This window comes from Diaphorina citri, unplaced genomic scaffold (genome assembly GCF_000475195.1).
Source record: "Diaphorina citri unplaced genomic scaffold, Diaci psyllid genome assembly version 1.1 scaffold404, whole genome shotgun sequence".
Taxonomy (NCBI): domain Eukaryota; kingdom Metazoa; phylum Arthropoda; class Insecta; order Hemiptera; family Psyllidae; genus Diaphorina; species Diaphorina citri.
In genome coordinates this window covers 165,421-188,512 of record NW_007377839.1, presented here as the reverse complement: position 1 = coordinate 188,512, position 23,092 = coordinate 165,421, and the positions used below count along the sequence as shown (strand labels likewise).

Sequence of the window (23,092 nt, the reverse complement as noted above, 5' to 3'; positions counted from 1 at the left end):
CGCCATATATTTTATCTTTTTTTCGACCATAAAAACAGTGCTTACTGTTGGGAAAGAGGCCCTCTTTTATCTCGTATTCGATGACTATAAGGAAGATTATCCTGCTGTCTCTAATCTAGACTTGGATCAAGCGTAGCTGAAACCACGTCAGTTGGGCCCTGTCTGATGAGTTATGTGTCATTTGATTAAGTCAAGTTCGCTCTCCGTTGTTTGAAGGACAGAGTTTCCTGTTAGCACAACAGGCTCGCTGGATTGACTTGCAATGATGGGATATAACCTATTTATGCCAATTTATATGCTAATCCGCCTCTTCACTTCTAACTCGACGGCACTCTAATGCAACTTTTCTTCTTCATGTTCTTTTTGGGGAACTGCCGATAAAATAATACTGATGAGTGATTTTGATTGATACTTTGATAGTACACCTAACTTATCTTTTTTTTTTTATCAAGACCGTAAGGACTATCAAACTTTTATCTGAACGGACGGAAATGAGTAATGGATATGAATAGTATCTTTTTTTTTATCAAGACCGTAAGGACTATCAAACTTTTATCTGAACGGACGGAAATGAGTATTGGATATGAATAGGTACCCATATGTAGGTAAGTACTACCCATGTATTTTTTGCACACCCAGATTTTTAGATTACGCAATTCATCTAAGAGTGGACACACCAATTCCCAACAACCAACTTCGAGAGTATTTTATGTACGATGGATGAGGGCACCGATTCAGTTACAAACTATACTCGACATTACGTAATGTAAGTTCTTCAGCCCTTAAGGCCTGTTCCAACTTGGGAGTTTCATCCTATTTTTTTCTACCTGAATATGTCCTGTATATAGGTAATTTAAATGGGTTCCCACTACACACGACACGATTTTTTTGGAACGATAAGTTGGAACGGGTAGAGCCACAGACAGCGCTATCATTAAACCGTATGCATTTTATGAAAGAGGAAATCAGGATTTGAAGGTATATTTATACTAATGGAAATATCACAGCACTCAATGACTAAATGACGAAAATTCACAGTTGGATGAACAAAAGAACCAGATTATGACCGCACTTAACAAATATTTTCCAAAGATAATTGCTTAAAAAATCATTTCATAACCCAATAAAGAAAGTTCCAAAGTTGGAGAAGAAAAAATGGGCCGAATTTTCAGCCCTGGTATCAAAATTTCAACAAAATTACACCTTTAAAACCGTATAAAAATGGAAATATCACAGCACTCAATGACTAAATGACGAAAATTCACACAGTTGGATGAACAAAAGAACCAGATTATGACCGCACTTAACAAATATTTACCAAAGATAATTGCTTAAAAAATCATTTCATAACCCAATAAAGAAAGTTCCAAAGTTGGAGAAAAAAAATGGGCCGAATTTTCAGCCCTGGAGATTGACTTGCAATGATGGGATATAACCTATTTATGCCAATTTATATGGTAATCCGCCTCTTCACTTCTAACTAGACGGCACTCTACAATACCTAAACAAGTTAAGCTCAATTTTCAAAGTTGTTCAAAGAGAGGCTTGGGCCAACAACTCTAACAAGAACAACTCTAATGTGATCTTTCCTGTGCTATTTGAAATTGAACTAATATTACAGAAGTACCAACATATCTACCAAAAAATCCTTTTAAAATTTCTAAGTTAGGTTAGGTTAGATTTTACAAGATGAAAGGAAGTGCTGAAGAGGTCTGAATTATACACATTATCATGAAATATTCCTTGAGACAGATTAAATATTAGGTCTGTTTCATACATTCACCAATATTTTTTCAGCTCCTAGAAGGCCTGTTAAGCTAACAACCTGTTAAGTTCCATTTGATTTGTATAGGCTTAACAGGGCTGGTAAGCTAACAGGCTGTTAGGAGCTAAAAAGAAGGTTGGTGAAACCCACCCTTAGAAAATTATCAACCTTTCCAGGTGTTTGTAGCCTTCACTCCTGAGGTCGTTTGTTTCAAGACAGGAAGGTTCGAACTGTCGCCTTGATATTTTCCCGACATACTGGACAGCGGGGTAAACTGGACGCACAGAGGACACAGGTCACCAAGTGACCACAGGGGAGTAACACCACGCCCACTTCCTTGTCCATGCAAATCTTACACAGGCGAGCCTCACGCAATCGTCGCACCTCCTCTTCAAGACTCTCTGGAAACAGCAAAAAAAGGCCATCAGAAAGGTGAAACACAAATGAAAAAAGCCATCAGAAGGGTATCATCTCTTAAAAATAATAGAAATCGTTTCATGAGAAATTCCTGTCTGTGGAGTTCAGAATTTAACTATTGCGCCACATTGATTTGTTTTTCCAAGCTGCACACGATGGACAAGTGGATATTGAAAAAACTTTAAAACACCCTCAATCCATGGTCAAAGACTCTTTTTCTGGCTAACCCTATTAGGGCATTTAATATGCAGGTCGATATTACTACTGTTGTTGTCATAATGGAACTTTTTACATACCATTAGGCTTGGGATCCTCATAAGATTCCAATGGATTATCGTATAGGTAGGACGCCCCGACTGCCTGGGCGCTGCTCTCTTCCTCAACACTGACAGGCGGTTCCTCAGGGGATTGACTTGCAATGATGGGATATAACCTATTTATGCCAATTTATATGGTAATCCGCCTCTTCACTTCTAACTAGACGGCACTCTACATTACCTAAACAAGTTAAGCTCAATTTTCAAAGTTGTTCAAAGAGAGGCTTGGGCCAACAACTCTAACAAGAACAACTCTAATGTGATCTTTCCTGTGTTATTTGAAATTGAACTAATATTACAGAAGTACCTATGCATACCTACCAAAAAATCCTTTTAAATTTTAGGTTAGGTTAGATTTTACAAGATGAAAGGAAGTGCTGAAGAGGTTTGAATTATACACATTATCATGAAATATTCCTTGAGACAAATTAAATATTAGGTCTGTTTCATACCTAAAGCCCACACTACCTATGAATTCACTATGATACAACAAAGCCTTCCAAAAAAGAGGATGTCCAAAATTTTCAATTTGTTTTACTTAAACCTACATTAAAGTAGATAAGTAGAGCCATGATTAACTTGATCAAATAATAAAAATCATCAAGGAATAACAAACTAAGGACTCAATTCCTCAGGGACTTCAACTCCTTCAGGTCTTTCTACAGGCTCAGGTTCTTCTTCTACAGGTGTATCATTGTCCTCGGTCTCAGTAGCACTAGCTTCCGTGTCTGTGGTAACTTCATCACGAGCTCTGTAACGTGGGAATCATACGGGTTGGATGTAGTTGTTGTTGTAGCTACACCGAGGGGGTTGATGGTCTCTAGTCAAGTTTACTTGGCCCGTCCCGAACCGCAGTTAACCATTATGAGGACCTGTGCTTTTCTTTTGAAGCATAATAGGGGTAAGATGGAAGAGAATGCCTCCGGAATCAATCCCACCCGCCCTTTAGTTGGAATTTCGTTTATTTCATAGTTTTTTTCTTGTGAGGTCTGCTGGAGGGAACTGTATCAAGAGAGGTCTTATCGTCCCCAAATAGAAGAGAGAATGAGGACAGGACAGAGAAAAAGCCAGCCGTTCCGAGAAAGAACCTTATCTGTTTGGTATAAAGCTCGGCAAAGGCGGGATCAAACCCGCGACTTAGCGATTACAAGGCTGACGCACTACCCTCCACACAAACTACACCAGCAGATACTGTTTTGTTAATATGTACATATAGGTATTTTATTTTATCCAAAATTCCAATGATTTAAATAATAATTATTTAAGTTTAAGTATGCTTATTTATTTTATAAGGTAGGAATTACTTACCCTTGTGGAGATGTTGCAATATTGGGACACGCATTGTTTATGATACCTTGATTTTCTCTGGGGGCTGGTAATGATGCGGTGGGCGAGTCTGGCGGTGTTCCCCTGTAATGATAAACAGTGGGTTGCTAAATAATAAACACCTTAAACACGAACGGCACTTGATAACTTTAACGTTGACGAAAATCTCAGAGAAAAAACACTGCTAATTATTAAAAAAAAGAGCCTACCTATTAAAAAAGAGGTTTGTTAGAGACTACCTATTAAAAAAAGAGATTTGATAGAGTTTGTTGGAGGAAACTGTAACTGCCAAGGTCTTATCGTCCTGAAAGCGAAGAGAGAACGAATACAGGATAGTAGAAAGCCGTTCCGAGAACGAACCTTATCCGATCAGGATAAAATCCGGTCCGGGCGGAATCAAATGCGCTTACAAGGCAGACGCGCCACCAATCAAGCTAAATAACCTAGCAAAAAGTGATTGTTTTATTGATAAAGCCGTTCCGAGAACGAACCTTATCCGATCAGGATAAAATCCGGTCCGGGCGGAATCAAATGCGCTTACAAGGCAGACGCGCCACCAACCAAGCTAAATAACCTAGCAAAAAGTGATTGTTTTATTGATAGTATTTTTCCCAAGGTCAAGTAACTTACCAAACATCATCGGCTTCATTATTCTCATCAAACTGAACATCAAGTGCCGCTTCCATAAGAGAATGGGCGCTAGAGAATGAACTCCCAGAGCTTTCTAGCCTCTGCCGTATAGCGGTTTTAACTCGAGACGAATCCAGCCCCATTTGAAGAGCGGCCTGAGAGAAACAAGAGATATAGGTACAATCGTACATATTTGAATAATATATAAGTTGACTACGTAATTTTTGCACGGTTTTAACTCGAGACGAATCCAGCCCCATTTGAAGAGCGGCCTGAGAGAAACAAGAGATATAGGTACAATCGTACATATTTGAATAAGATAATTTTTGCATCCCCACAAAAAGTTAGCATTCATTACCACAGAGGACTTTTAATAATTGTGCTCATTTATACTGCTCGAATAGGACTGAAAAGTCCCTTTACTCCAGCAGTAGGCACTATTATTATTGGGGTCAAATTCTCAAATTATATTGAGGATAAAATGCCACACCTCGGCTGGGATTGAAATTGAACCCTGTTTACCAGGAGAGCGTCTTCACCACTAGACCACCAAGGCATGTATGAGTATTGAGTATATGTGAAATGAATGAATAAACTTACAATAGCTGGTGGAGAACTCATGAACTCTTGAATCTGCTCGTTGGTAACCTTGATTCTCTTGTTGGGAGCTTTTGTCTGAAACAAAAAAGGCCGGACAACAATTTTCAAATGTTCTTCCTACAGCTCAAAATAGAGTGAGATTTCCAATGTATAAACATAAGGGATTAGTACCGGAATTATGACACACTGCGTGCTGAGGCCAAAACTTGGCCTGGTGGTCCCTGTTATTACTACCTACCTAGTTACTTCAATTCATATACGAGTACTATGAACTATGAGAAATTAATAGAGTTATCCTGAATCAAAATAGACAAATAAACACACGGCAAAACCGCCTGTCAAACAAAAAAAAATCTGAGGTACATTAAAAAAAGTATTGAATGAGGCTTAACTGATAAGTGTTATCTTATCAGTAGCTAATTAAAATCAATTAATTATAAATAATTAATTATTTAAATTTCCTTACCGCATCTGAAGCCTTTGACGCCATTTTTAACTTTGTTTATTTTTTTGAAATTTCACTTTATTCCAATCTACAGTGTTGCCAAGTCAATAACCGCCCGAAATCACGTGCCACGATCACGTACCTATACGACTTTCTATTACCCTATTCACTTTTTTCACCGCTACTTGATGCAACTTTTTTTTACCTTCTTCTTTTTGGGGAACTGCCGATAAAATAATACTGATGAGTGATTTTGATTGATACTTTGATAGTACACCTAAATTATCATTCACTTTTTTCACCGCTACTTGATGCAACTTTTTTTTACCTTCTTCATGTTCTTTTTGGGGAACTGCCGATAAAATAATACTGATGAGTGATTTTTATTGATACTTTGATAGTAGGTACACCTAACTTATCTTTCTTCCTACAGCTCAAAATAGAGTGAGATTTCCAATGTATAAACATAAGGGATTAGTACCGGAATTATGACACACTGCGTGCTGAGGCCGAAACTTGGCCTGGTGGTCCCTGTTATTACTACCTAGTACCTACCTAGTTACTTCAATTCATATACTATGAACTATGAGAAATTAATAGAGTTATCCTGAATCAAAATAGACAAATAAACTCACGGCAAAACAGTCGCGTCAAACGTCGTTTGACCAGCCTAGTTAGCTTGGTTGGTAGCGCGTCTGCCTTGTGAGCGCTAGGCCGCGGGTTGGTTTGATTTCCGCCCGGGGCGGATTTTATCCTGAACGGATAATGTTCGTTCTCTGAACGGCTGGCTTTATCCTATCCTGTCTTTTTTCGATTTTGGGACAATAAGACCTTAGCAGTTATAGTTCCCTCTATCAAACCTCTTAAAAAGAAGAAAAAGAAAAGGATATAAAAAAAGAAATAGAAAGTAAAAACGTCGTTCGGTCAATGAAGAAAGTAAAAGTACTTACGAAAAACTTGGGCGTAAAGAAAACTTCATCGGTGATGGGCGGATTGGCCTTGATAGTGTCCTCAATGAACTGCTCTCCCTTGACTAGCATGACAAAGTGACATTCCGGAAACCAGCGGGCATGTTCACTCCATGGCTCATCCATAGCTGTCCACTTGCGTAGACCTCCGTCACAATGGAAACACCGTACCCAATCCCCTTGACCTTGAGGAGGACACAACAGGATATCAGGTTATGGTCTGTTCACTCCATGGCTCATCCATAGCTGTCCACTTGCGTAGACCTCCGTCACAATGGAAACACCGTACCCAATCCCCTTGACCTTGAGAAGACACAACAGGATATCAGGTTATGGTTAAAAGCAGTTGGCACTTCTCACGACTTTACCTTTATGATAGAAACACACTACCATCACGTCACGTCACGTGAAGTCCCATCCATAGCTGTCCACTTGCGTAGACCTCCGTCACAATGGAAACACCGTACCCAATCCCCTTGACCTTGAGAGGACACAACAGGATATCAGGTTATGGTCAAAAGCAGTTGGTACTTCTCACGATTTTACCTTTATGATAGAAACACACTACCATCACGTCACGTCACGTGAAGTCATATCTTTTTTTTTATCAAGACCGTAAGGACTATCAAACTTTTATCTGAACGGACGGAAATGAGTATTGGATATGAATAGGTACCCATAGGTAAGTACTACCTATGTATTTTTGCACACCCAGATTTTTAGATTACGCAATTCATCTAAGAGTGGACACACCAGTTCTCAACAACCAACTTCGAGAGTATTTTATGTACGATGGATGAGGGCACCGATTCAGTTACAAACTATACTCGACATTACGTAATGTAAGTTCTTCGGCCCTTAAGGTCTGTTCCAACTTGGGAGTTTCATCCTATTTTTTTCTACCTGAATATGTCCTGTATGTAGGTAATTTAAATGGGTTCCCATTCCCTCTTCCGATCTGGCTTTCTTCTATCCTGTCTTCCTTCTCTCTTTGTTTTCGGGACGATGAGACCGTAGCAGTTACAGTTCCCTCTTTCAAACCTCTAAATAATAAAAAGGAGGGAGACATATATACAGGGGGAGGGAGAAAAAAGGTAAAGAGGGGGGCACACAGTATAACACTGGCGTCAACTGAGGAGCAGAATGCTGGAACGGGTCTCCAGAGGTACCCAGATTTTATGAAATGCGGGCCGCGTGCAGTTTGGAACACTCAAATGTGGCCCGCGGCAAAAAAAGTTGAGTATTGCTGATCTAAGCCATAGGTTAATGTATGAGTACGCTGCACTGGTAGTATGGGATAAGTCCTCAGACAGTAATTGAACCCGCCTCATTAACTATCTATCTAGGATACCTCTCTCATCAAATAAATGCATTAATCTTTGGTATGTATACGTTTTCCTTATTATTTAATTATGATTCTATCATTAATAAATTTTGAAAAGATAATAAAATAGAACAGATATTTGTAGTCATTATTAGCTATCAAACAAATTTAGAACAGTTAAACCATACTCGTATAGTAAAATAAATACCTATCTTACAACTAATTACATCAAATGGAATTGGGGGAATTCACAATGATTAGGTACTTAGAGAAATAAAGAACATGATTAATTGATTATCCATCGAACTAGTAGAGGAAAGAGGTTTATGGGACAGTGTCCCTCATTGCATGAGAGAGAAGTGACACAAATTTTAAATCTTGGTATTACAACCTCATCTTTTGACAGATCGTACTTATGTATGGCCAGTTCAGATATGAAATCTGCACACTTTAAAAAAAAAAGTACCTCGGTACCGATTTCGCATTACTTCAAGACACATTCTTTTACATCCATGCCTATCCAAGAACAGAAAAGGTTGGTCAGAAAATTTCCGCCCTGGCTGGGATTCGAACCCAGCACCTCTGGGTTGAGAGTCAGTGCTCTTGACCACTTGGACACAGAGGTGGGCTTACACAAACTTACCGTACTCACGTACGGTCTGTTGAAAGACAAGGTTGTGAGGCCAAGTTTGAAGTAACTGCGGACAAATGGTAGCGTGTGTGCCAGGATTAAGAGCCACAGCGCTATCAATAAACCGTATGCATTTTATGAAAGAGGAAATCAGGATTTGAAGGTATATTTATACTATGTAGGTATTGTAGGTACGTTAAAATAATTTCACTAGGTAAATACTTTAGTAGTTATAATGTGCAAAGTGAAGTAGAATTAGACAGAGTGGGATGTTATGATTAAATGGAATCATGGAATAGGGATGTTTAGAGAGTACTTTTATGGTGATTATTATTAATTGTGTATTAAGAACTTTTGTTATTTAAATTTCGAAGCCTATCCTTCTTCTAATAGAAAACCATCTTCCGAATCAGAAAGTTAAAACCTTCCACGGTCATTTAAAATGAAAATTTGTACCCTTCAAAAGTCCATAGTTTAAAATTTCAAAGCATTTTTCTTAGAAAAATACAGAGAATTATCTCAAGTCAAACCTCTTAAGGACGAAAATGTTTGCCCTCCAAGGGTGTTACTTTTTACTTGGAATTTCTGGGGAGTCAGAAAGATGTAGTTCAAAGTTTTCCCATAATATTGTAGGTAATTTCGTTCAGGACAACCACACTACCATCAAGTTACGTCACGTCAGACGTGATATGTAGGCAGTTATCATACCGTCATAGAAGAAACCAGCCACTGCCACCACAGCAAGACCTAACAGCAAGTGGTCTGAGGAGAGAAAGGCCGACCATTTTTCAAGGATGAAGTATACTGGCAAAACAGAACCATAGAGTTAAGAATTCCGTGGTCCTTTGAGGCCGAAACGAAAAAAGTAGTTATCATACCATCATAGAAGAAACCAGCCACTGCCAAGCTCTGAGGACCTAGGGGACTTTCTACCTACCTAGGTACATGATATTTGAATCCTACCACATACAATGCATAGGCAGTTATCATACCATCATAGAAGAAACCAGCCACTGCCAAGCTCTGAGGACCCAGGGGACTGTCACGTGGCCAAGTTGTAAACGTCAACACACGAGAGTCTAAGGTGGATAGGTTGGGGTGCTTGGGTACTCGGTGATTTTGAACCCCCAAGTCACGCATGTCCTCTGAAAAATAAGAAAATACAACTGAAATAATTATTTAAGATAAAAAAAAAAAAAATTAAAAAAAAGAAAGAAAAAAAGACAATTCAACTTTCAACAAAGAAAACTCCAGTGCTCGCTACAAAATTTGGCTACAAAATTTTACAAGTGGATGCCCTTTGCACACAACCTTTGCTGATTCTTTAGCAAGGGAAATTTCAGTCTGGTTACATACTCTCTGTTTAAAGTCCCCCAACCAATCAAACAATGTTGGTTATAATTCATGTAGGTACCTGAAATATGTTCAGAATTCAATGATTTCCATGTTTGGGACCAATTATTTCAATAGTGGCACATGAAAAAAAAAAAGGCTACTTAAGTATTAACTTGGGTTTGATCCTCTCTTTGATATCATGTGATTGTTCCTGAAATTTAAGAACTTAACAGGTAGGTTTTTAATTTTAAATTATCAGTACTCATCATGCTACCCATACATATCACTACACAACACACAAATTAATAATATCACTGAAATAATAAGTAAGTGCTTAAAATTGTAAATTTCCAGTTGTCATATTCCCAGCTATCTCAGCATTGCCATGCGTTCAATATCAGTGAAGAAGAACACAGGAGCACATGTAAACAGGTGCTCACTACAGATCAAGGTGTCAAAGAATTTTCATATCATTTGGAAAAGAACACTTTCCTGTGGAAAAAGAAAATTCTGATGGACATGAAAATCAAGTTTGGTCAGATTGATATTCAAAGTGTAAGTATGTATTTGGTGTGAATGACATGTTTTAACACATAGTTAAAGCACTTAAAATTAACAAAAAGTGTAAGTACTTATGTACCTACCTGCTGCTGTAGCAAAATAAATTAATTTTGTGCTTTAATGTTGCTAGATTTTTGGCCTAGCAATTCTTTAGGGGTGCCACCTGGTGTATATTTATCTGCCTAAGTATGTACCAAAGTGCTATGCCTATGGCTAAGGAACAAAGTGCAAGTAAGAGCTAAGAGTATTACCTAAGTATGTACTTAAGGGAGAGGAGTCATATTTGTAGAGCTGATATGGCACTCAAGTAATGGAGGTGAACTGAATGAATGGGTAGTTATGTTTTAGGTAAGAAAAATGTGGATATGAAAAATCTCAGTATAGGTATGTAGGTACTCCCTATTTCGAAGCATTAGACCAACAGTGAATTAACATATTTGATAATCATACCAACTTTGCCTTATTTTTATTTATTCTAACAGATACCAATGTCTGAAGTGTGCAAAGAGATCATGTCCAACCTGATATCTCAGAATGCAACATTCAAAACCAAGGTGGACACCTATGAACAAGAAATATGTAAACTAAAATCAGGTAATACTATAATCTCATTCTTCTTTAGGCCATAATCCACATCGCATCATGGAATATGGTCTGAATATAATCAGTAGGTCGCGAGTTCAATCCCAGCCAAGGCATGGAACTGTATGCTTCTTTATTCGAAAAGTTGACCACATAACAATAAAGTTCTAAGAGGTTAGGTGATAAAGAACACCTCTGGCGTTAACTTCACCAAGTGGGTAGTAAGATACCTTCCACTCAAGATCCTATTCTAATTACAGTTGTGTGGTAGTGACGTTCAGATATCTTTTTATTATAATTTATTAAATTTATCACCTTATCTCCTTGCTTGAGATAATAGAATCCAGTTTTGGCTAAAGCCTCAGGTGTGACAATGAAAGATACCGGCCAGTTATTGAAGGTAGCCAGTCTTCCAGATTCCAGCTTGTAGACTTCTTCATTTTCAATAGAGACATTTCCAGATGCTTCAGGATTTTTCACAAAGGGACATCCAGGATCCTTTGCTCTGAAATTGAAAATAAAATTTTGTAAGTAAATAGGATTGGAATCCTCACAAATGCTCTAAAAAAACTTCAATTATATTCTCAACAAATAAAATTATTTTCATCTTACTTAACAAGTTTATGTCTTTACAATTATTTGTAAAATATGTATCCTCTTTTTAAGCTGATATTAAAAAAAAAAAAAAAAAAAAAAAAAAAAAAAAAAAAAAACTCACCATCCAATGCCCTCAGATTTATCATATTGGCCTGTGTGGCTTGATTATCTCTTGCAAGGAAAGGACAGTTGGGGCTCTGACGTTTGTGTTCAGATTCTGCATTGTCCCCTTGCTCCCATCGTCCAATGATAACACTGCAGTAAGCACATTTCACCTGGAAATAGCAATGTTTGAGTGTGAGTAGTAGCAAACAGTACAATCAGAGGCTTAGGTGTATGGGCTACACAGCCCTAAAGATGGGTTCAGCTTATACAAATCTATGAGTAGTAGCAATAATAAGAACCTTTTGAAAATAATTAAACTTGACTGCTGTGCTTGTAACAAATATCTATCAGAAGGTGTCTCTGTTTCATGAGCAGGTTCTGAGGCTGGTGTTTCTTTAATAATAATCTTCATTTGTTGCACCCTTCCTTTATTCTAGAATAGCCTGTTCCATGAAAATATGGGATGATAAAAGTTATTAAGTAGTGTAAAAGTGATAATAATTTAGATAAGGTACTCTTGTTTACAAGAAGGCTTGTCCTTTCTAGGTTTTAATTTTCATTAATCCATACTTTTGGGGAACAGGCTATAGGTAGAATATTTTTGTCCAAATTTCACTACCACATAAGTCAATTTATTAAATTAATAGTTATTACACACCTATTACTCTCTCTGAAAAGTTGCCAAAATTGACTTAGATGGTAGTGAAGTTCAGATATCTTTTTATTATAATTTATTAAATTTATCACCTTATCTCCTTGCTTGAGATAATAGAATCCAGTTTTGGCTAAAGCCTCAGGTGTGACAATGAAAGATACCGGCCAGTTATTGAAGGTAGCCAGTCTTCCAGATTCCAGCTTGTAGACTTCTTCATTTTCAATAGAGACATTTCCAGATGCTTCAGGATTTTTCACAAAGGGACATCCAGGATCCTTTGCCCTGAAATTGAAAATGTTCCAGATGCTTCAGGATTTTTCACAAAGGGACATCCAGGATCCTTTGCTCTGAAATTGAAAATAAAATTTTGTAAGTAAATAGGATTGGAATCCTCACAAATGCTCTAAAAAAACTTCAATTATATTCTCAACAAATAAAATTATTTTCATCTTACTTAACAAGTTTATGTCTTTACAATTATTTGTAAAATATGTATCCTCTTTTGAGCTGATATTTACATAAAATAATAACATAACAAGAGACTGTTAAACTGGCAAGATTCATAAAAATGAGACCAATGTGAATCTAGCAGTTAATAATTTGATTATCATACCTGTGCTTTGCCATAACACTATCATTGTAAGTCCAATTTGATATTTTTACACCACATGCAAAGCATTGCACCTCATGCTGGTGTCCTGTGTAGAAGAATCCTGCTTTTGCAATTCTCTTGGAGCTCACAGGAGAATTGGATGGCCAGCTTTGAAATGTTCTCAAACGGCTACGTTCAAAATTCATTGTGATGGATCTGAAAGAGATAAGAAAATATTTCTTTAAACCTAAAAGATCATTTGAACCAGCAAGATACTCAAGCTCAGTCTCAGTCCAACACCGGAAAAGTCGGAGAATTCACGACAGAAAAGTCGAATACCGGAAAAATCGATCGATAATGTTGAGCCAAAGGCTATAACCCCCACCGTTCCTGTTAACGAGAAACTGGAAAAGTCAATTAATGAGATGGACTCTCAGGAATTACTGGATTTACTGTGACTACCGCGGTTATTATGTGGTTCCATTGGATACGTATCTCGACTCTTACGATGTTGCGCGTAATCTTTAATTATGTGCTGACATTTCTTTCAAAGTTTTCATCTTATGAAAATTTCGGAAGCAATGGCATACATAGATAGTAAGGTATCTGCTAACAGTGATTACAAAGGTGTTGTAAGACTAGAAACACTGATCCATTAGAACAGCCTTAGGTGTATCTGTATATCTGTTGACCAAGGGAATATCAGAAGTCACAAAAGATCTAACCAGGTCGCAGTGACATGGGGCGTTTATCATAGCCCTACTTATACCAATACCAAGGGAATACCAGATCTACATATTTTACTTAATCAAAAAAGCAGTAAAAGGTCGATTCCTACGTAAAAAGTTGTGAGAAATCCAAATCTGAAGTCAAAACTCCGAAAAAGTAACTTTAGAAGGTCGAAAATTCAATTTTTAATTGCCGTTTCAATTAAAAAGTTCATAGAGTTGTGACGTCAGACTTAATGTCAAAATGCGCAGAAACGCTTGCGCACAAACAAACGAAGCGTGAGTCATGAATTATGACTTCATCGCCTACGGGAGCATATGTCGTGACGTCAAACTTTACGATTTATCGGTATTATTTAAATCGATTTATCTCGGTATCTAGAAGTCGTAGAAGAAAAAGAAAATTTCCGTTGGTCCACATTTTTCGTGCTCTATGACTTTGAAACATCACACAAGTAAGCGCAACTGATCTATTGGGAAAATATTATTAATAAAAGGTCGATTCCTACGTAAAAAGTTGTGAGAAATCCAAATCTGAAGTCAAAACTCCGAAAAAGTAACTTTAGAAGGTCGAAAATTCAATTTTTAATTGCCGTTTCAATTAAAAAGTTCATAGAGTTGTGACGTCAGACTTAATGTCAAAATGCGCAGAAACGCTTGCGCACAAACAAACGAAGCGTGAGTCATGAATTATGACTTCATCGCCTACGGGAGCATATGTCGTGACGTCAAACTTTACGATTTATCGGTATTATTTAAATCGATTTATCTCGGTATCTAGAAGTCGTAGAAGAAAAAGAAAATTTCCGTTGGTCCACATTTTTCGTGCTCTATGACTTTGAAACATCACACAAGTAAGCGCAACTGATCTATTGGGAAAATATTATTAATAAAAGGTCGATTCCTACGTAAAAAGTTGTGAGAAATCCAAATCTGAAGTCAAAACTCCGAAAAAGTAACTTTAGAAGGTCGAAAATTCAATTTTTAATTGCCGTTTCAATTAAAAAGTTCATAGAGTTGTGACGTCAGACTTAATGTCAAAATGCGCAGAAACGCTTGCGCACAAACAAACGAAGCGTGAGTCATGAATTATGACTTCATCGCCTACGGGAGCATATGTCGTGACGTCAAACTTTACGATTTATCGGTATTATTTAAATCGATTTATCTCGGTATCTAGAAGTCGTAGAAGAAAAAGAAAATTTCCGTTGGTCCACATTTTTCGTGCTCTATGACTTTGAAACATCACACAAGTAAGCGCAACTGATCTATTGGGAAAATATTATTAATAAAAGGTCGATTCCTACGTAAAAAGTTGTGAGAAATCCAAATCTGAAGTCAAAACTCCGAAAAAGTAACTTTAGAAGGTCGAAAATTCAATTTTTAATTGCCGTTTCAATTAAAAAGTTCATAGAGTTGTGACGTCAGACTTAATGTCAAAATGCGCAGAAACGCTTGCGCACAAACAAACGAAGCGGGAGTCATGAGTTATGACGTCATCGCCTACGGGAGCATATGTCGTGACGTCAAACTTTACGATTTATCGGTATTATTTAAATCGATTTATCTCGGTATCTAGAAGTCGTAGAAGAAAAAGAAAAATTCCGTTGGTCCTCATTTTTCCTGCTCTATGACTTTGAAACATCACACAAGTAAGCGCAACTGATCTATTATGGTAGATTCTATTCTCCATACATCAATTTAAAGTTTCTCCAAATTACCACAAACCGGCCGCCCTATTGGTTAGGTTCTATTTAAGAGTCTACCTATTATTATACCAGTCTTAGGTCCATTCTATAAAAATTGTCTGTCTTACAGTAGTTTGTTTTGTTTTGCAGTATGGATACTTCGGAGCCTCCTGCTGGACCGAGCGGTATTCGAGTTTCAACTATTTCCTACGATGATACAGATGAAGATGAACCCGTTACTCAACATGAAGACATTATACCCAGCAAGATACTCAAGCTCAGTCTCAGTCCAACACCGGAAAAGTCGGAGAATTCACGACAGAAAAGTCGAGTACCGGAAAAATCGATACCTCCGGAAAAATCGATCGATAATGTTGAGCCAAAGGCTATAACCCCCACCGTTCCTGTTAACGAGAAACTGGAAAAGTCAATTAATGAGATGGACTCTCAGGAATTACTGGATTTACTGTGACTACCGCGGTTATTATGTGGTTCCATTGGATACGTATCTCGACTCTTACGACGTTGCGCGTAATCTTTAATTATGTGCTGACATTTCTTTCAAAGTTTTCATCTTATGAAAATTTCGGAAGCAATGTAATGGCATACATAGATAGTAAGGTATCTGCTAACAGTGATTACAAAGGTGTTGTAAGACTAGAAACACTGATCCATTGGAACAGCCTTAGGTGTATCTCTATATCTGTTGACCAAGGGAATATCAGAAGTCACAAAAGATCTAACCAGGTCGCAGTGACATGGGGCGTTTATCATAGCCCTACTTATACCAATACCAAGGGAATACCAGATCTACATATTTTACTTAATCAAAAAAGCCAAACGGGTTGTAAAAATGGGCTTTGTCCATACTTTTTGGAGACCTTATGCATAATGTTGTACATAACTATGTACAATTATTTTTGTATACGTTGGTTATTTAGGTATACATAGTTTTTTAATCTTTTCTTATGAAGTTTAATCGAAGTAGTCTAGTCATAACCAATTGTTTACAATTTTTCACTTTTTTAACTGTGTTATGTAATCGTCTCTTTAAAAGTTCTATTTTTTTTTATAAATTATGTACTTTCTTGCAAAGAGTTCTAAATGCGGATCATACGATAGGTATATACCTTCATAACATTAATGCAGGACTTATTGGTGGGGATGTCAAAATTACACAGATTGAATGTGTAGATCTTCATAACATTAATGAGGGACATATTGGTGGGGATGTCAAAATTACACAGATTGAATGTGTAGATCTTCATAACATTAATGAGGGACATATTGGTGGAGATGTCAAAATTACACAGATTGCATGTGTAGAGGACCTTATGCATAATGCTGTACATAACTATGTACAATTATTTTTGTATACGTTGGTTATTTAGGTATACATAGTTTTTTAATCTTTTCCTATGAAGTTTAATCGAAGTAGTCTAGTCATAACCAATTGTTTTATGTGTACAATTTTTCACTTTTTTAACTATGTTATGTAATAGCCTCATTAAAATTTCTATTTTTTATAAATTATGTATTTTCTTGCAAAGAGTTCTAAATGCGGCTTTTCCATCGTATGATAGGTATACCTATTTTCTTTCAATAATTTTTAATTACCTATTCCTTTTAGATCGTGTGAGAGCTATACCTACTCATACTTTTTTACTAATTTTAAATAGTATAATTTTGTACATACTCGTCCTCATAGTCAGTTAGTTCATGAATGTATTAAAATTAATCATATTTATGCTCTTCTTTTAAAAAATTCGTCACATTTGTTCATGGTTTTACATACATAACTTGAGATCTCAATTTCTTCGTTTAATAGTGAGTTAGTCATACGTCCCATTATTCTGTAAGAGGCGATATTAGTGGAGATGTCAAAACTACTGAAACTCTGAAAGCTGTTTACTTACCTAAAGCTGTTCTAAAATTAGTGGAGATGCCAAAATTACAGAAGTTTGGAAAGTCAGAACAGAAAGAGACTTCCAATTATTCAACAGTAGATAGTGTTATCTGTTTTTTTCCCCCCTTTTTGTTAAATACCTACATACGTAGTTTATTTGGCTACATGTGTCCCATTTCGGCAAATCCTGTAAAATTATAGTGAAGGCGCCACTATTACAAAAGTATGAAAAGTTGAAAAGTCAAACTCAAGCAGACACCCATATCCACAAGGGGTTTTCTGGTATATTTCGCTATTTAAACTGTTCCTATTGGGACGGGGCGCTATAACACAACGTTTGACATATCCTCTAACAATAGTGGAGATGACAACATTCCATTTAGAAGTACTAGGTACTAGGGATTAGGGATACTCTTTACTCTCCTGCAGAAGACCAAAGTACTTTCCTTTGATTATCATTTTCCTTATATGGAATAGAAGGTACCTCATTTATAGTGCTAGGATGAGACTGAAAAGTCCTTCTACCCCAAAAGTCTCTTTTCCTTTTGTGGTAAAATTAGGTTCTATTTAAGAGTCTACCTATTATTATACCAGTCTTAGGTCCATTCTATAAAAATTGTCTGTCTTACAGTAGTTTGTTTTGTTTTGCAGTATGGATATTTCGGAGCCTCCTGCTGGACCGAGCGGTATTCGAGTTACAACTATTTCCTACGATGATACAGATGAAGATGAACCCGTTACTCAACATGAAGACATTATACCCAGCAAGATACTCAAGCTCAGTCTCAGTCCAACACCGGAAAAGTCGGAGAATTCACGACAGAAAAGTCGAGTACCGGAAAAATCGATACCTCCGGAAAAATCGATCGATAATGTTGAGCCAAAGGCTATAGCCCCCACCGTTCCTGTTAACGAGAAACTGGAAAAGTCAATTAATGAGATGGACTCTCAGGAATTACTGGATTTACTGTGACTACCGCGGTTATTATGTGGTTCCATTGGATACGTATCTCGACTCTTACGACGTTGCGCGTAATCTTTAATTATGTGCTGACATTTCTTTCAAAGTTTTCATCTTATGAAAATTTCGGAAGCAATGTAATGGCATACATAGATAGTAAGGTATCTGCTAACAGTGATTACAAAGGTGTTGTAAGACTAGAAACACTGATCCATTGGAACAGCCTTAGGTGTATCTCTATATCTGTTGACCAAGGGAATATCAGAAGTCACAAAAGATCTAACCAGGTCGCAGTGACATGGGGCGTTTATCATAGCCCTACTTATACCAATACCAAGGGAATACCAGATCTACATATTTTACTTAATCAAAAAAGCCAAACGGGTTGTAAAAATGGGCTTTGTCCATACTTTTTGGAGACCTTATGCATAATGTTGTACATAACTATGTACAATTATTTTTGTATACGTTGGTTATTTAGGTATACATAGTTTTTTAATCTTTTCTTATGAAGTTTAATCGAAGTAGTCTAGTCATAACCAATTGTTTACAATTTTTCACTTTTTTAACTGTGTTATGTAATCGTCTCTTTAAAAGTTCTATTTTTTTTTATAAATTATGTACTTTCTTGCAAAGAGTTCTAAATGCGGATCATACGATAGGTATATACCTATTTTCTTTCAATAATTTTTAAATACCTATTCCTTTTCGATCGTGTGATAGCTATACCCACTCATACTTTTTTTTTACTAATTTTAAATAGTATATTTATTCGTCACATTTTTACATGGTTTTACATACATAACTTGAGATCTCAATTTCTTCGTTTAATAGTGAGTTAGTCATACGTCCCATTATTCTGTGAGAGGCGATATTAGTGGAGATGTCAAAATTACTGAAGCTCTGAAAGCTGTTTACTTACCTAAAGCTGTTCTAAAATTAGTGGAGATGCCAAAATTACAGAAGTTTGGAAAGTCACAACAGAAAGATACTTCCAATTATTCAACAGTAGATAGTGTTATCTGTTTTTTTCCCCTTTTTGTTAAATACCTACATACGTAGTTTATTTGGCTACATGTGTCCCATTTCGGCAAATCCTGTAAAATTATAGTGGAGACGCCACTATTACAAAAGTATGAAAAGTTGAAAAGTCAAACTCAAGCAGTTTCGGCTTTCTCCTATCACATCCTCCTCTCCTGAAGGCATGTATTGTGATGTGTTCCAATCCACTCGACCCCGAAAATTATGTGGAGTTCGATGTCAATTGATTTGGTGGATGTAGATTGGATAATCCAAATCCAAACCCGGCTTCACCGTGTGATGGTTTGCGAGAAAACAAAATTCTTTTATCAAAAACTCGTTTTTCTTTCCTTGGAGGACGACGCCTTTCCCTCTCTCTCCCTCTCTCCATCTTTACCGCTTGAGTGAGTGGACGCACACTTGGTTGCTGAACAGCGATGAACTACCTGTTCTTATATCCTCTCTGTTCTCTAAGATAGAAATGGGTGCCATTACAGGTGCTATGTGTATAGAGATCTTCATAACACTATTTTAGAGCATGTCTCAAAAGTATATTAGGCGTAGGCGAAAATGGAGCATGATATGACCGTAGTACTTGATTGAAGAAGTTTGACCGTCAAAGCACAAACAAATCTTTTTTTTTTGTCACCGCTCAACTAGGAATTATTTTTTTCATAGAACAGTCTTCATGTTCGCCATGGAAAGATCAAAAATTTCGGCTTTCTCCTATCACATCCTCCTCTCCTGAAGGCATGTATTGTGATGTGTTCCAATCCACTCGACCCCGAAAATTATGTGGAGATCGATGTCAATTGATTTGGTGGATGTGGATTGGATAATCTAAATCCAAACCCGGCTTCACCGTGTGATGGTTTGCGAGAAAACAAAATTCTTTTATCAAAAACTCGTTTTTCTTTCCTTGGAGGACGACGCCTTTCCCTCTCTCTCTCTCTCCATAGTCTCTGACGTGATACGTGAAGTCTCAATACGAGAATCAATGACAAGGGAGGCGGCTTGGCACTCTTGTGGCAGAAGTATTCCATACCTCGGCTGGGATTGAACCCACGCCCTCCTGTTTACCAGGCGAGCGCCTTGACCACTACACCACCGAGGCAGGTTCTATTTAAGAGTCTACCTATTATTATACCAGTCTTAGGTCCATTCTATAAAAATTGTCTGTCTTACAGTAGTTTGTTTTGTTTTGCAGTATGGATATTTCGGAGCCTCCTGCTGGACCGAGCGGTATTCGAGTTACCTGAAATTTAAGAACTTAACAGGTAGGTTTTTAATTTTAAATTATCAGTACTCATCATGCTACCCATACATATCACTACACAACACAAATGAATAATATCACTGAAATAATAAAAAGTGTTTAAAATTGTAAATTTCCAGTTGTCATATTCTCAGCTTTCTCAGCATTGTCATGCTTTCAACATCAGTGAAGAAGAACACAGGAGCACATGTAAACAGGTGCTCACTACAGATCAAGGTGTCAAAGAATTTTCATACCATTTGGAAAAGAACACTTTCCTGTGGAAAAAGAAAATTCTGATGGACATGAAAATCAAGTTTGGTCAGATTGATATTCAAAGTGTAAGTATGTATTTGGTGTGAATGACATGTTTTAACACATAGTTAAAGCACTTAAAAGGAACAAAAAGTGTAAGTATGTACCTACCTGCTGCTGTAGCAAAATAAATTAATTTTGTGCTTTAATGTTGCTAGATTTTTGGCCTAGCAATTCTTTAGGGGTGCCACCTGGTGTATATTTATCTGCCTAAGTATGTACCAAAGTGCTATGCCTATGGCTAAGGAACAAAGTGCAAGTAAGAGCTAAGAGTATTACCTAAGTATGTGAGGGAGAGGAGTCATATTTGTAGAGCTGATATGGCACTCAAGTAATGGAGGTGAACTGAATGCATGGGTAGTTATGTTTTAGGTAAGAAAAATGTGGATATGAAAAATCTCAGTATAGGTATGTAGGTACTCCCTATTTCCAAGCATTAGACCAACAGTGAATTAACATATTTGATAATCATACCAACTTTGCCTTATTTTTATTTATTCTAACAGATACCGATGTCTGAAGTGTGCAAAGAGATCATGTCCACCCTAATATCTCAGAATGCAACATTCAAAACCAAGGTGGACACCTATGAACAAGAAATATGTAAACTAAAATCAGGTAATACTATAATCTCATTCTTCTTTAGGTCATAATCAACATCGCATCATGGAATATGGTCTGAATATAATCAGTAGGTCGCGAGTTCAATCCCAGCCAAGGCATCGAACTGTATGCTTCTTTATTCGAAAAGTTGACCACATAACAATAAAGTTCTAAGAGGTTAGGTGATAAAGAACACTCCTGGCGTTAACTTCACCAAGTGGGTAGTAAGATACCTTCCACTCAAGATCCTATTCTAATTACAGTTGTAGTTAAGACATCCGCCTGGTAAGCGGGAGAACGCCCGTTCGAATTCCAACTAAGTTATTGAATTTTATTCTAATTAGATTTGAAATTTTGATTGAAATAGAAGTAGAGCTTACAGCCGTTCCGAGAACGATCCTTATCAGATAGGGAGAAACTTCGCCCGGGCGGGAATAAAACGCGACCTAGCGCTTACAAAACTTACAAGGCAGGCAAGTTACCTTTCAAGTTACAAGGTTGTAATATGTTTATATCTGTTAGATATACCTATGTAGGTATAGATTTTTTGGTCCCTCAAATCTGGCACCGCACGAAGTTTCCATCATGGTTTTTGGGTGTTTTCTTTTATTAGTGGAGGTTTTGATAGAGGGAACTGCAACTCCGTTTTATCGTTCTAGTTGTATCGTTCCGAAAGCGACAAGAAGGATAGGAGAAAACTAGACGTTCCTGGAAGGAAGCTTAACTTTTAAACTCAGTGCCGTGCTGAATACAAACCCACGACTCTCCAAGGTGATTTAGTTGGTCACTTTAAAGAGTTAGATGGCAGAGAATGGCTTTTCTGTTAACATGATCTAATCCCAAGTATCATACTGTTTGCCGAAATGTAGATAACATCTTTGCAGACGGACTTCAAGCACAATCTCTAAAATCAGTGGAGATGACAACACTACAAACAAAGTTTTGTTATCTTCCCTGATTTTAGAGCCCACATAAGTCAATTTATTAAATTAATAGTTATTACACACCTATTACTCTCTCTGAAAAGTTGCCAAAATTGACTTAGATGGTAGTGAAGTTCAGATATCTTTTTATTATAATTTATTAAATTTATCACCTTATCTCCTTGCTTGAGATAATAGAATCCAGTTTTGGCTAAAGCCTCAGGTGTGACAATGAAAGATACCGGCCAGTTATTGAAGGTAGCCAGTCTTCCAGATTCCAGCTTGTAGACTTCTTCATTTTCAATAGAGACATTTCCAGATGCTTCAGGATTTTTCACAAAGGGACATCCAGGATCCTTTGCTCTGAAATTGAAAATAAAATTTTGTAAGTAAATAGGATTGGAATCCTCACAAATGCTCTAAAAAAACTTCAATTATATTCTCAACAAATAAAATTATTTTCATCTTACTTAACAAGTTTATGTCTTTACAATTATTTGTAAAATATGTATCCTCTTTTTAAGCTGATATTTACATAAAATAATAACATAACAAGAGACTGTTAAACTGGCAAGATTCATAAAAATGAGACCAATGTGAATCTAGCAGTTAATAATTTGATTATCATACCTGTGCTTTGCCATAACACTATCATTGTAAGTCCAATTTGATATTTTTACACCACATGCAAAGCATTGCACCTCATGCTGGTGTCCTGTGTAGAAGAATCCTGCTTTTGCAATTCTCTTGGAGCTCACAGGAGAATTGGATGGCCAGCTTTGAAATGTTCTCAAACGGCTACGTTCAAAATTCATTGTGATGGATCTGAAAGATATTTTTTTT

At 37.0% G+C, this 23,092-nt stretch overlaps 1 protein-coding gene and 1 long non-coding RNA gene across 2 annotated transcripts; both read right to left on the bottom strand.

Annotated features, from left to right (window-relative positions):
- Nucleotides 1–1,843: 1,843 nt before the first annotated feature.
- On the bottom strand, nt 1,844–23,077 carry LOC103508496 (death-associated inhibitor of apoptosis 2). Its single transcript, XM_026823088.1, has 13 exons — nt 22,880–23,077; nt 22,306–22,612; nt 12,872–13,137; nt 12,351–12,540; nt 11,620–11,773; nt 9,416–9,568; nt 6,451–6,653; nt 5,056–5,130; nt 4,456–4,610; nt 3,808–3,909; nt 3,130–3,250; nt 2,479–2,581; nt 1,844–2,166 (listed from the first exon to the last, which is right to left on the bottom strand). Exons 1-13 carry the CDS (start codon nt 23,062–23,064, stop codon nt 1,976–1,978), a joined length of 2,205 nt encoding a protein of 734 aa, XP_026678889.1. The 5' UTR covers nt 23,065–23,077; the 3' UTR covers nt 1,844–1,975.
- LOC113467101 lies at nt 15,660–17,697 on the bottom strand. The gene is made up of 2 exons (XR_003391294.1): nt 16,598–17,697; nt 15,660–16,147 (listed from the first exon to the last, which is right to left on the bottom strand). It is a non-coding gene; the product is annotated as an uncharacterized LOC113467101 (long non-coding RNA).
- Nucleotides 23,078–23,092: the final 15 nt, after the last annotated feature.

Excerpts from the sequence above, each read along its gene's own strand:
- LOC103508496 (XM_026823088.1), bottom strand. The coding sequence starts at position 23,064 with ATGAATTTTGAACGTAGCCGTTTGAGAACATTTCAAAGCTGGCCATCC. Across the intron at positions 9,569-11,619 it reads AAATCTGAGGGCATTGGATG|AGGACATGCGTGACTTGGGG; the intron begins GTGAGTTTTTTT and ends CTTATTTTTCAG. Across the intron at positions 6,654-9,415 it reads GGCTGGTTTCTTCTATGATG|GTCAAGGGGATTGGGTACGG; the intron begins GTATGATAACTG and ends GTCCTCCTCAAG.